The sequence below is a fragment of the Rhinolophus sinicus genome, chromosome 15 (genome assembly GCF_057876585.1).
Source record: "Rhinolophus sinicus isolate RSI-liver-muscle chromosome 15, RSI-T2T, whole genome shotgun sequence".
In the NCBI taxonomy this organism is placed as follows: domain Eukaryota; kingdom Metazoa; phylum Chordata; class Mammalia; order Chiroptera; family Rhinolophidae; genus Rhinolophus; species Rhinolophus sinicus.
Window position 1 is genome coordinate 65,048,298 of NC_142515.1, and position 14,487 is coordinate 65,062,784.

The 14,487-nt window shown below is 34.9% G+C and overlaps 1 protein-coding gene across 11 annotated transcripts in view; it reads left to right on the forward strand.

The window, feature by feature from the left end:
* The window catches only part of MARCHF8 (membrane associated ring-CH-type finger 8), a 134,136-nt gene that overhangs the window by 49,268 nt on the left and 70,381 nt on the right, over positions 1-14,487 (forward strand). For all 11 annotated transcript variants that reach the window (XM_088792142.1, XM_074337293.2, XM_088792149.1 and 8 more), the window contains exon 2: positions 154-333. In XM_088792142.1, coding sequence (XP_088648268.1) covers positions 232-333 — 102 coding nt within the window. In that variant the 5' untranslated portion in view covers positions 154-231. The remainder of the gene's footprint in view (positions 1-153; positions 334-14,487) is intronic.

Below are 14,487 nucleotides of genomic sequence, written 5' to 3' on the forward strand. Positions count from 1 at the left end.
TTCCCCCATAGGCATTCACCTATTATTTTTGAAGACCAAGTATTTATGCCAGACATTGCAACTTATTTAAATATAAATATAAAATGCTAATTTAACTGTTGAAAATTTGAAATGTTTTAGCTCAGTTATGTCTTGTCTTGTCTTCTTTCTCAGCTGTAAGTCCATGGCCCAAAATGACTCTACCACTGCAGACTGTCTTCTGTGAAGAAGACGAGCAGACAGGAGGCTGTGATGAGCATACCACTGCATCAGCTCTCGGCCATTCCATCCCAGGATGCCACCTCCGCCAGAGTCTACAGAATTAAGACCAAAGAAAAGGAGAGAGAAGAACAGGTAATATTCCTTTTAGTTTCTTACTTTTGTGGTTTTCATTAAATATGGTCTAGAATGATAATTCTGAAGATCAAGGTTTTCTTCTAGTATATTACCGTATACTACCATATATAAAGTATATTACCTACCATATACTAAAAATCATGTGATGTGCTCAGAATTTGTCTTTTTGTAAATTTTGTAGGTTTTCAGATTTTGCTATCAATTTATTCTGCCATGGTTATACATGACATTTATCTTCATTGGTTAAATCTACCTGATTATTTCTGATAATTCACTGAGAAAATGTTCTTTGGATTGTTAGACCATGATGCAAAGGATAAATTTATTTGAACAAAAAAGTATGAACACCTTGTACATACTAGTCTCTGCTTGTTGCAAGGGTATGGTTAACATCACAGAGCCTATCTCTGTCCTCGCGTGGCTCTTCATTTGGCCTGGCAATGAATTAATTATGCATTAGAGTTTAATAAGGTGATGTAGAAAGCTTGGGACCATCTAATCCCAGCCCAGGGAGTCAGGAATGGCGTCTTGGAGAAAACAACATTTACAGGGAGAACCTGAGCAGTGACCTGGAGTTAGCTGGGAAAACGGAAGAGTGTCCCAGTTGGGGGAAATAGTACATGCCGAAAGCCCAAGGGTAGAGCAAGATAAATTTAAGGGATTAAAATATAAAGTATAAGAAATGGAACATAAAGTTTGACTTGGATAGTGGCAAGATGGGGAATGGTAAAAGGAGTTACCATATTTTGCTGTGTATAATGTGCACTTTTTGGCCCAAATTTATAGGGAAAAATAAGGATGCTCATTATTCATGGGTAGTACTAATTCCATATCTATATAAATATTTTTCAGTCTTTTATTTATTTATGCTTATGAGTTAAAAATGTAACTCTAGAAATCAATAACGATATCTGTATACAAAATAATACACTGGAATACGATAATCAGTTTTGTTGCACTTATGACAAACCTGCAATGACAAAGAGTTCTTGGCTTTCTATGATACGTAAATATCATAAATTTGTTACCGGTTCATACAATTTCTTGTACTTTGTATCTATTCTTGTGTTTTGTAATTATTTGTTACATAAAAATTGTGGTACCATAATATGTTAAAAAAATGCTAAAATTCCTTTATAATACAAAAAACAAGTATTTAAAGGTAAACAAATAAAATTTTAAATTAAAAAATTAAAACAAAATATTTTTTCCCTGAAAATTTGGGCCAAAAGCGTGAGTGCACATTATACATAGGAACGCATTATACACGGCAAAATACAGTACCTTCAGGAGTTTGGGATTATCTTTGCAGAAAAATGAATTATCAGATTTGTGTTCTTAAAACTTTCACTCAGGTTGCAGTTTGGAGAATGAATTGAATGGGTGGTAGGGAGACTAGTGAGAGATTATTTAATAGCCTTCTTAGGCCAAGTTTGGCAAACTTTTTCTGTAAAGGGTCAGATAATAAATATTTTAAACTTTGTAGGCTAGATAGTTACATCTCCTCAACTCTGCCATTGTAGCATGAAAACAGCCAAAGACAATATATAAATGAAGGGACATAACTGTGTTCCAATAAAATTTTATTTACAAAGACAGGTGACAGGCCAGATTTGGCCAAATGTCTATATAAGTTTGCTGATCCCTGGCCTAGAAAAGGTGGTAGTGAGCTCGTTTAGGATGGGGTAGTGGGGAGGTACTTAGTTTATCAATCTAGTGGGCTTGCTGAGTGCATATTGGGGGTGGGGGGCAGGGGAGAATCAGGGCTGACTCCTTCCTTCCTTGCCTTTGCAACATATTTTACAAACATTTGTTCTCGTAGCATTCCTCTTTTATAGTTAAACTTAATCTTTGCCCAAGACTCTAAAAAATTTTTTGTTAAGTCAAGAATCAGTAAGTCTTGTTTAAAGTGAAATCATTATAGTTTATGGGATACCATTGTTTCTACTATTTCATAAAGAATTAAGCAGAACAAATTTATATCATAGCTCTTAAAGTATGAGGTGTGATCAAACAATACAGTGAATGTTTAAATAAAAAAAACTTATTACAATAAAAGACACACTGCCATTAATCCCCTTCATAACACTCCTCCGGCTTTGAACACACTTATCCCATCGTTCTTACCACTTTCTGAAGCAATTCTGGAAGTCCTCTTTTGTGAGTGTCTTTAGTTGTGTGTCGCGGCTGCCCTAATGTCCTGAATTGATTCAAAACGTTTACCTTTCTTGATCATTTTGACTTTGGGAAAGAGCCAGAAGTCGCACGGTACCAGATCCCCTGAATAAGGTGGATGAGGACACACCATAATGTTTTTATTTGACATAAATTGCCATACCAGAATCGATGTGTGACATGTAGCATTGTCACGATGGAGGATAATTTACGGCACACTTTAAAACACAACTTCTCTCAACCGTAACTCACATCAAACAAATTGAAACTTGTCACACACTGTTACTAAGGTTCAATGAGTGGCTTCCCATATTGAAGATTCCTGCCTTTCCATTGGATGGCACTCAGCAACAGCATTCACCGTATTTTGTGATTGCAACGGATGGCTGCGTGTCTCACATCACTTCTGGTACAGCAATTTCTGTCAAATAAAAACATTATGGTGTGTCTTCATCCACCTTATTCACTAGATCTGGTACCATGTGACTTCTGGCTCTTCCCCAAAGTCAAAATGACTCAGGACATTGAGGCAGCCATGGCAGCGCAACTAAAGACACTCATGAAAGAGAACTTCCAGAACTGCTTCAGAAAGTGGCAAGAACAATAGGATAAGTGTGTTCAAAGCGAGGGGGAATATTTTGAGGGGGATTAATGGCAATGTGTCTTTTACTGTAATATATATATTTTTTTAATTTAAGCATTCACCATAGTTTTTGATCATACCTCGTACATGGACTATGGAAAATGTAAAGGTACCATATAAATTAAGAGGTTTCTGTATTCTTAGTGTGTGTTTTATTTTCTTCAGTTGTTTGAGTTGTCAGTCTGCACCCTTTCTATTTTGCTGTGCTCTTAGGAGAAGTATAACAATACTGGTTCAAATGCTGACTTGGGTGGTGGTGGGATAGATGGTTTCTGGATGTAGTATGTTCAGTATTTTAGTTTTTCCTCAACTTCTAGGGGATGGGAGAATACCCTAGAATATCTTTCCTATATTCTATCAATTTGCATTTAATAGTCTTCACTTAAGAGTCATTTAAGTTAGGAGTCTTTTTTTGTAATCCTTCTTAGCCCAGATGGATTTTTAAATACCCTGTCCCTAATTTATACCAAGTTGAGGCTGCTAGTTCCTATTTATTGTAGTGTTGAACTTGGACACCAGATGGCAGGAATTTCTTAGAATGTATGTGAGGAAGTTGTAATACTTGTTTGGAACAGAGAAAGGAAGATGACTCAACATTTTAGACCAACAAGAGAGATTCTTTTTGATATAAAATCCTGCTGCAGATTTGTTGGAGGTGAGTATTCAATAAATATTAATCTATTTGATTTGGTTCTTAAGTATTAACCAGCTGTATGCATGAAATTGGGATTTTGATTCGTGTTGTCACGAGGAACCCATCCTGTCCCACTTAGTGTGAAGAATAATTCGAACACCCAATTCCCAGTTCAGGGAATCCTGGTACCAAGTTGAGGCAGCAGGTAATGGAAGAACAACTGAGGTAGGAGCTTGAAGGTTCCAGCACTAAATGTGGTTGTAGGTTTCTAAGCATCTGAAATGTAGTATTAGGATTAGTTTGGAAGGGGAATTTTTGTGCAGTGGAGCCTATTTTCCTTTATCCAGTTTCTCTGGCCCAGTGAATTCAAAACAAAATCCTTTGATACAATTTCTGATCTTCATGTGCTTGGGGAGGAGGAGTGGAGGGAAGAAGAAGCTATGTTGAGGCACCCCTTCCTCCTTCCGTCCCATCCACTGTTCTCCGAACAGCAAAGGGAAATTTACATCACAATCTCTGGGGTAACAGGAGACAATTCATTACATCAGTAACCATTTTATTTCTTCTGAATCTTGTGAGAAGACAGGAGCATTGCAGTTTACCCAGAATCAAATCATCCAACCCTTAACAATGACACTGTTTTACCTGTTAGGATCAGATGCATGATTCTATCTATAGCACTCATGGCACAAGCCCATTTCTACAGTTCTAAGAAGAGTGAATGACTTTTACACAGTAGTTAATACCATTGATGAAGAAATGAATGAATTCAGTTTTGGTGGTGTGGGGACCACTGTGGAAGTAAGAGGGATGTTTTATAATCCATTAAGGGATTTTTGCTGGGTGAATGTTTCTTAAAATAGGATTTTTTTTTCCTTTAGCTCCTTCTAAGTATTGATTCATTGCTGTCCAGACTTTGGTCTGCATTTAGAAACCTGATGTGGTGGTTAGTTGCATTCTTTTAAAAGAAATGTATTCTTTATAGGGTTTTTTTGAGACTGTTTTCTTTTTTTCTTACAGTTTAAGGAGTTATTGGTTAATGTCTTACTAGTTTTACTAGTGTTGGGGCGTTTCTTTGGTTCTTGTGGGGGATTTTAGAGCCTTTCAATCTTCTTTCAATTCTTTTAATTAATTTCTTATCTGGGTTTACTCTTTGTCCTGTGGTTCATAGGTCCCTTTATGTTTTTCAAGATCACATTTTGTTTTAAAATAGCTGTGTTGAGGTATAATTAACATGCAATAAACAGTACATACTGGGGTACCAAAAAAATGTATAAACATTTTAAGAGATGGTCAACATTGCTCAAACAGTACTTTGCGGTAATCAGAAGTGTCTGGACATTGATGGTAACCACTTTGAGCACCTCTTGTAATTGCAGAAGTCAAACGTGACTTGTATTCATCTTTTGTTATTGGTATATATTGAGTATTACAATTTTAATAGTTTTTTCCTTTCTTAAAATGTGTATACATTTTTTTTAGCACCCTCTGTATTTGAAGTGTACATTTTGGCAAGTTATGACATCTGTGTGTATGCACACCTATGTACACACACGTAACGCTTCACAATCACGATTATGAATGCATCCATCATGCCCAAAAGTTTCCTCCTGCCCCTTGGTTATTCCTCCCTTCCACTCCTCTCCCACCTCTTTTTCAAGCAACCATTGATCTGCTTTCTTCCACTATAGAGTATTAATGTACTTTCAGAGTTTTAGGTGGATGGAATCATACATTTTGTACTCTTTTTTTTGTCTAGCACTTCACAGCTTAGTTCTTTTGAGAGTCATCTAAGCTGTGTGTATCAGTAGTTCACTCCTTTTCTTGCTGAGTGGTGTCCATTGTTTGGACATACTACAATTTGTTTATCCATTCTCCTGTTGATGGATATTTGGATTGTTTCCAGTTTGGGGTTATTGTGAATAAATAGCTGTGAACATTCGTAAACCCTTGTATGAACATACATTCCTTTCCCGTGGTATAATACCTAGGAATGGAACCATATGGTAGATTATGTTTAACTTGTTAAGAAACTGCCAAACTGTTTTTCAAAGTGATTGTACCATTTTATATTCCTCCCACAAGTATAACAGTTTCAATTCTACACCCTCATCCCCACCAGCACTTGGTTTGGTCAGTCTCTTCAATTTTAGCTATCTAATAGGTATATGCTAGTATCTTCTTGAGGTTTTAATTTGCATTTTCCTCGTGAGTAATTATGTTAAGCATCTTTTCATGTGCTTTTTACCCATATATTTTTGTTAAAGTGTCTATTTAAATCTTGTCCATTTGAAAAAAATTTGGTCTTTTATTTTCTTATTGCTGAGTTGTGAGCATTCTCTGTATAGTCTAAGTACAAGTTTTTTATCGGATACATGCTTTGCAAGTATCTCTCTCTCAATGTCTGGATTGTCTTTACATGTGCCTGCCAGTGTCATTCAAAGACCAGTTTTAAATTTTGGTGAAATCAAATTTACTTATTTTTTTTCTTTTATGCATCATACTTTTGGTGTTCTATTAGAATTCTTTGCCTAACCCAGTGTTGCAAATAATATCTCCTATGGTTTCTTCTAGAAGTTTTATAGTTTGGGCTTTACATGTATAAGATCTACTTTGAGTTAGTTTTGTATATTGTGTGAGTTAGACTCCATTGCATTACCTTTAATTAGTTGCCCGTGTGTGTGTGCTTATTTCTGGACTCGCTTTTCAGTTGCATTGATCTATTTGCTTATCTTTACACCAATATCTCACCGTTGTGAACACTCAAGCTTTGTAATACATCTGGAAAATCAGATAGTGTTCTTTTTTTTTTAGTTTTGCCTATTTTAGGGTTTTGTTTTGTTTTTGTTGTTTGTTTTTTTTTGCATTTCCATATGAGTTTAAGAATAAGATTGCCAGTTTTTACACACAAAAAAGTCTTCCGGGATTTTTGTTGGAATTAGAGAATCCATAGTTCAATTTCAGGGAGAACTGACATTTTATTGCAGTATTGAACCTTGTAAACTATGTCTCCTCTTTAAGTCTTATTTAATTTCTCTCAGAAATGTTTCATATATTTCATTGTATAGGTTTTACATATCTTTTGCCAGATTTATGCCTAAGTATTTTGTATTTTTGATGCCGTTGTAAATATTGTCTTTTAAATGTTAATTTCCTATTGTTCATGGCTAGTACACAGAAATAAAATTGATTTTTGTGTATGATTCAGCACAGCTGTGGAACAGCATGACTGTAAAACACCTCAGGTGAGGTGTCCCAAGTGAAGTGGCCCAGGCAAGACGACGCCCAGTGTTACAGATCTGGTATTACAGCTCTAGTGTAGTGAGACTGCTCTGTCTGATATCACTCTGGCAATGTTGCTGCTCCAGCCAGGGAAACACAGTCTTTAATGGAAACTGAAAGTGTGCTCTACCAGAACACAGGGGAGGATGACTTATATAGAGAGAAATTCCTGCCTCTGGTCCTTGATTGGTCCATTTCTATGCAAATGAGGACTCCAATTCCTCACAGTTTTATTGGTTCAAATAGCACTATCCTGAGTGGTCAGAAATGGAGCTGCTCTGATTTGTTGTTGAAGCTGCACAGCTCTGGTTGGACAGGGAAAGTCTCAGTCCTATTGGTCAAATTTCAGTCCTAGTTGCTCTCTTATAAGGGTCAACTCAGAGATAGGAGCCCCGTGCTGGAGGCTTGGTGGCCCAGTCTGTGGCTTTTCCCTGCAATACCTACCATGTGTGTGAGAGTCCTGTAAACAATAACTGCTAGACTGGTTGTGAGTTTGGGCCTGATTAACTGCAAGGAGTCCTTCTTGGCAGGTATATTATTCTCAGGGTCAACAATTAATATAAGGTTATTCAGATTATCTGTTACTTTTTGAATAAACTTTGATAATTTGTGTCTTTCATAGAATTCGTTGATTTCATTGTTGAATTTATTGGCATAAAATTGTTTATAATGTTCTCTTGTTGTCTTAGTCTGCCTATGCTGCTATAACAAAATACCTCAGACTGGATAAATTACAAACAATAGAAATTTATTTCTCACAGTTCTGGAAGCCGGAAGTCCCTGATCAGAGTGCCAGTATGATCAGGTGTGACCCCACTTCTGGGCTACAGACATCTCATTGTAGCCTCACAGGGCAGAAGGGGTGAGTTATTATCTCTGGGGCCTCTTTTATAAAGACATTAATACATTTCTGGGGCTCTGCCCTATGAGAACCCAGTCACCTCCCAAAGGCTCCACTTCTTAATACCATCACATTGGGCATTAGGATTTCAGCATATGAATATGAATTCTGGGGGTCACAAACATTCTTCCTATAGCACTTACACTTTTAATGTCTTTAGAATCTGTAGTGATGACTTTCATTCTTGGTACTCTTAATTTGTGTCTTCTTTCTTTTTTTTTCCTGACCCTCTTGCCAGAGTTCTATCAGTTTTATTGATCCCAAAGAATTCTTTTGGTTTCATAGATTGTTCTCTATTATTATGTTTCCTTTGAGTTTAACTTGCTGTTCTTTTTCTAGCTTCTTAAGGGAGAAGCCAAAGTTATTTATTTGAGAACTTTCTTATTTTCTAACATAGGTGTTTAGTGATTATAAATTTCCCAAGTTCTGTTTTCATGGCCTTTTGCAAATTCTGCTATGTTGAATTTTATTCAGTTCAGAATACTCTGTAATTTCCCTCTGATTTCTTTGATCCATGGGTTATTTTTAAGTGTGTTATTTAATTTCCAAAATTTTGGGACTTTCCAGACATCTTGTTCTTACTGATTTCTAATTTAATTCCATTTTGGTCTGAAAACATATTTTGGATAACTTTAAATCCTTTAAAACTTTGAATCCTTTAAAATGTATCAAAGCTTGTTTCAGAATTTGGTCTCTGGTGAATGTTCTGTGGGCATTTAAGAAGAAAATGTATTTCACTATTTTGGATGGAATGTTTTGTAAATGTCAGTCAGGTCAAGTTGATAGTCTTTTTCAAGTCTATATTCTTGCAGTCTAGTTGGTCTCTTAGTTGCAAGAGTGGTAATAAAATTGCTGACTCTAACTGTGGATTTGTCTCTTTCTCCTTACAGTTATACCAATTTTGGAACATGTATTCGATGCTTGCTCTGTTATAAGCTGTTCATAAACATTTAGGATTGTTTAGACTTGGTAAATTAACCCCCTTATTATTATGAAATGATTATCTTTATTCCTGATGATGATATTCTTTGTTCTGAAGTCTACTTTGGTAGTAATCCAGGTACTCCAGCTTTCTTTTGATTAGGATTAGTATGGTATCACCTTTTCCATCTTTCTACTTGTAACCTATTTGTGACTTTGAAGTGCTCTCCATGTAAGCAACATATGATTGGGTCTTTTATATCCAGTCTGACAATCTTTCCTCTTTATTTAAATGTTCAGACCATTTATATCTAATGAGATTATTGATATGGTTAGGTTAAGTCTTCCTATACTTTTCTATTGGACCCATCTGTTCTTTGTTCCCCTTTTCAGACATTTTGTACCTTTTAAAAAATTGAATACTTTTAAGATTTAATTGTTTTCTTTTTGTTTTTATTTGCTATAACTCTTTATTTTTTATTTTGTTTTATTTTTTTAGGATTTATAGTATACATCTTTAATATTTCACAGTCTACTGTCAAGTGGTATTATACTACTTCAAGCATGCTATAAGAACCTTACAATAGTATACTCTCATTTCTCCCCTCCTGGTCTTTATGCTATTGTTGTCATACATTTTTTTTGTATATATGTGATAAACCCAAGAGTACAAAGTTATTATTTTAAAACACTTTTCAAAGAGATTAAAATAAGAAAATATCTGTTTTACCCATGCAATTATCATTTTTGGTGTTCTTGATCTTTTTGAGTAGATCCAGTAAATCCATTTCATCTGTGATTTTTCTTCTGTATTAAGGAACTTCATTGAACATTTCTTGTAGTATGAGTCTACTGATAGTGACTTGTTTCAGCTTTCTTTTTTTTTTTCTTTCTGTCTTAATTTCTTATGTCTGGGGTTTGTTGAACTTTGTATATCTGTGGGTTTACAGTTTTCATTGAATTTGGAATATTTTCAAACATTTTTTTCTGTCCCTCACTTTTTTGGGGATTCCATTATGCACATCAAATGGCTTGAAGTTGTATTTTTAATTTTTTAAATTTTAATTTTTCTTTCTGTGTTTTAGTTTCGATAATTCTAATTGCTATGCTTATAAGTTTATTAATCTTTTGTTTTGCAATGTCTAATCTGCCTTTAATTCCATTTAGTATATTTTCCATATCAGACATAGTGTAGTTTTTATATCTTGAAGTTCCATTTGGATCTTTTTTTACATCTTCCATGGATCTAATCAACGTTTGATCATAAGATCCAAATAGACCTTCTAAAATTGATTTAAATATTAAACTGACAAGATACAAAGTGGTGGATATCTTTGGTATCTTTGTAGACTTCTTTTTTTCCGATTTCAGTACAATTATAGTATATTGAATACATTTCCATTTGATTATCCTGAGATTTTTCTTCATTTCATTCCCACTTCTCTTTTTCATACAAATAATTTTACCATTTAAAAGTTTCCTGTGTTTTATTTTTCTGTCTCCTTTCCCCATTATTTAATGTCTTTGCTTATCTGTAGGCCAATTTTAAAACATCCTGCTGTGCATTTAAATAGGATTATTACTGTGTATTTTAAAAAGTTGACATAATAAAGGCTATATACGACAAATCCTCAGCTACTATCGTACTTAATGGTGACAAAATGGAAGCTTTTCCTCTAAGATCAGGAACAAGAAATACAGGGCTGTCCCCTCTCACCACTGTTACCAATATAGTGTTGGAAATCCTCACCAGAGCAATCAGGCAAGAAAGAGAAATGAAAGGCGTCCAATTGGGGAATGAAGAAGTTAAATTGTCACTTTTTGCAGATGACATGATTCTTTATAAAGAAAACAACAAAGACTCCACCAAAAAACTGTTAGAAACAAACAAATACAGTAAAGGTGCAGGATACAATTTCAATGTACAGAAATTCATTGCTTTCCTATATACTAACAATGAAATTTCAGAAAAAAGAAATAGAAAAAAACAAAACAGTTCCTTTTGCAATTGCAACAAAAAGAATTAAATACCTAGGAATAAACTTAAAGTATGTGAAGGACCTGTACACTGAAATCTATAAGACATTACTAAAGGAAATTGAAGAAGACATAAAGAAATGTAAAGACATTCTGTATTCATGGGTTGGAAGAATCAACCCAGTTAAAATGGCCATATTACCCAAAGGTATATACAGATTTAATTCAATCCCCATCAAAATCCCAATGGCAATTTTTAAAGCAATAGAACAAAAAAATCATCAAATTTATGTGGAATCACAAAAGATCCCAAATAGCCACAGCAATCCTGAGAAAATAGAACAAGACTGAAAGTATCACACTGCCTGATTTCAATTTATACTACTACAAAGCACCAATAATCAAAACAGCATGGTATTGGCAAAACAACAGATACAGAGGCCAGTGGAATAGAATTGAGAGCCTAGAAATAAACCCACATATATATATATGGGCAGATAATTTTTGACATAAACATACAATGGAGAAAACAAAGGTTCTTGAGTAAATGGTGCTGGGAAAATTGGAAAGCCACATGCAAAACAATGAAGCTAGACTGCTATCTTGTCACCATGTACCAACATTAACTCAAAATGGATCCAAGACCTAAACATAAGATCTGAAGCAATAAATTGTGCAGAAAAAAGCATAGGTACTAAACTAATGGACCTTGGGTTCAGAGAGGATTTTATGAATTTGATCTCAAAGGCAAGGGAAGTAAAAGCGAAAACAAATGAGTGGGACTAAATCAAACTAGAAAGCTTCTGCACAGCAAAAGAAACCATCAACAAAACAAAGAAGCAACCAACTGAATGGGAGAAGATATTCGGGAACAACACCTCTGATAAAGGGCTAATCTCCAAAATATATTAAGAATTCACATAGCTTAACAACAAAAAAACTAACAGTCGATTAAAAAATGGGCAGAGGACCTGACCAGACACTCTCCCAAGAAGACATACCAACAGCCAACAGATCTATGAAAAAATGCTCAGCTTCACTAGCTATTAGGGAAATGCAAATCAAAACCACAATGAGATACCACCTCACACCTGCTAGAATGACTATTAACAAGACAAATAATAACAAGTGTTGGAGAGGCTGTGTAGAAAAAGTAACCCTCACACACTGTTGGTGGGAATGTAAACTGGTACAGCCACTATGGAAGACAGTCTGGAAGTTCCTAAAAAAATGAACACGTTGCGTACGGCGGGGTTTAAATCCCTCATACCCCTCTGTTTGGCATGTTTTTAAAAGAAACTACTTTAAAATGTATTCTTCTCTTTAAAGCGTAAATGCTTCTATGTCATTTATTATTTTTCTATAAATAATAGATTCTACAAATAAATTATTCTATAAATTATTCTATAAATAATTATTCTACAAGTAATTCAATAAAATATGCAAAGTAAAAAGAGTCAACAGTAAAAACGAGAATTCTTGTTATCCGTCCTTAACGCATGGCTCAGAAAAAAACAAAGATTCTCGTGATCCGTACGCAACGTGTTAAGTATAGAATTACCATATGACCTAGCAATTTCTCTTCTGGGTGTATACCAGAAAAATCTGAAAACATTTATCTGTAACAATATATGTACTCCTGTGTTCATTGCAGCATTATGCACCGTGGCCAAGACATGAAAACAATCGAAGTGTCCTTTGATAAATGATTGGATAAAGAAGATGTGGTACATATACATAATGGAATATTACTTGGCCGTAAGAAGAGATGAAATACTGCCATTTGAAACAACAGGGATGGATCTTGAGATTATTATGCTAAGTGAAATAAGTCAGACAGAAAAAATCGAGAACCATATGACTTCACTCATGTGGGATATAAAACTGAAAGCAACAAAAGAACAAGACAAAGAAACAAACAAAAACTCATAGACACAGACAACAGTTTAGTGGTTACCAGAGGGTAAGGGGGGAAGAAGGGGAGAAGAAGATAAAGGGGGTCAAATACATGGTGATACAAGGAGAACTGACTTTGGGTGGTGAACACACAGTGCAATATATAGATGATGTATTATAGAATTGTACACTTGAAAACTATATAATTTTGCTAACCAGTGTCACCCCAATAAATTTAATTAAAAAAAAAGAAATACAAATTGTTAGTTACAAAATAGTCACAGGGATGTAAAGTACAGCATAGAGAATATAGTCAGTAATGTTTCAACAACTATGTATAGTGCCAGGTGGGTACTAGACTAATCAGGGGGATCAGTGTATAAATTATATACATGTCTAACTACTAGGCTGTACACTTGAAACTAATGTAATATTGAATGTCAACTGTAAGTGAAACAAAATAAATAAATAAATTCAAAAAACTATAAAAGTCTAAAAGACAACTTTGTATCTGGCCATCAAATTAGTGTTTAGAAATACGTATTTCATTTGACAGTATTTGTAAATTACTTTCCATGTCAGAATGATGTCCATTTTACCGTGTTATTAACAGGGTTCCAGGGTCCACTGTAAATAACAGCATCATTTCCAGTGAGTTGAAGGAGAGGGATTTAATACAGGGAAGTAAGTAGTTGCTTACAAAGTAGTTGGAAGGGTTAGGAGCAGGCCTAAGTTTCCAGGAACAGCTAACTCCCAGCACCCCTGGACTGCTCTGCTGAGATTAGGAGCTGACAAATCAGAATGTTGCTATTGCCACTTTTGGTGAAGAAAAGTCACTTATCTGTACCATGGTTGGCAAAGCTGCCATTGCTGCTGTAGACTTTGCTGAGTTAGGAGGAAGCTGCTGGCTCTAGAACCACATCACTTTGCCATAATCTGGACAAGCCACTTGAACGCTCTGCCCTCTGCTTTTCAAATCCCCAATGTCTCATCTCTAGATCAAAGCTTTGAGTGTGAGGGCGTTGGATTCATGCTACCTAATGTCTGAAACCCAAATTGTAAGGTTGCCTGGAAATTCCATTTTTAAACTTTTGCTCCATAACCTTAAATTTACAATTAATTGGTATGGATATTGAAAGAATCAATTCACATTACTGTATCCCTTGAAGAGGAAAAATTTAAAAGGTACTGTGTTTTCCCGAAAATAATGGGGAAACCTAGCCGGACCATCAGCTCTAATGTGTCTTTTGGACCAAAAATTAATATAAGACCTGGTATTATATTATATTATATTATATTATATTATATTATATTATATTATATTATATTATATTATATTACACTCTGTCTTACATTAAAACAAGACCAGCTCTTATATTAATTTTTGCTCCAAAAGACGCATTAGAGCTGATGGTCCGGCTAGGTCTTATTTTCAGGGAAACACGGTAATTCAGTGATTATCTTACATTTAACCAATAAGCTTCATGGAAAATGAAAGTGGTATTTTCTTTGAATGTTGGCAGCTAATACTGTACTCATCTTTACTTGACATCTTCTGAAAAGATGGCCTCACAATTGTTCAAGTGATAATAGTATTTTGAGGCACAGTCACCATATTTTTACAACTCTTAATAATTATTTTCTTTTCTCTGCTAGATAAATTACTCCCTTTAAAATCATAAAAACCTAATACAGTTGACCTTTAAACAACACTGGTTTGAA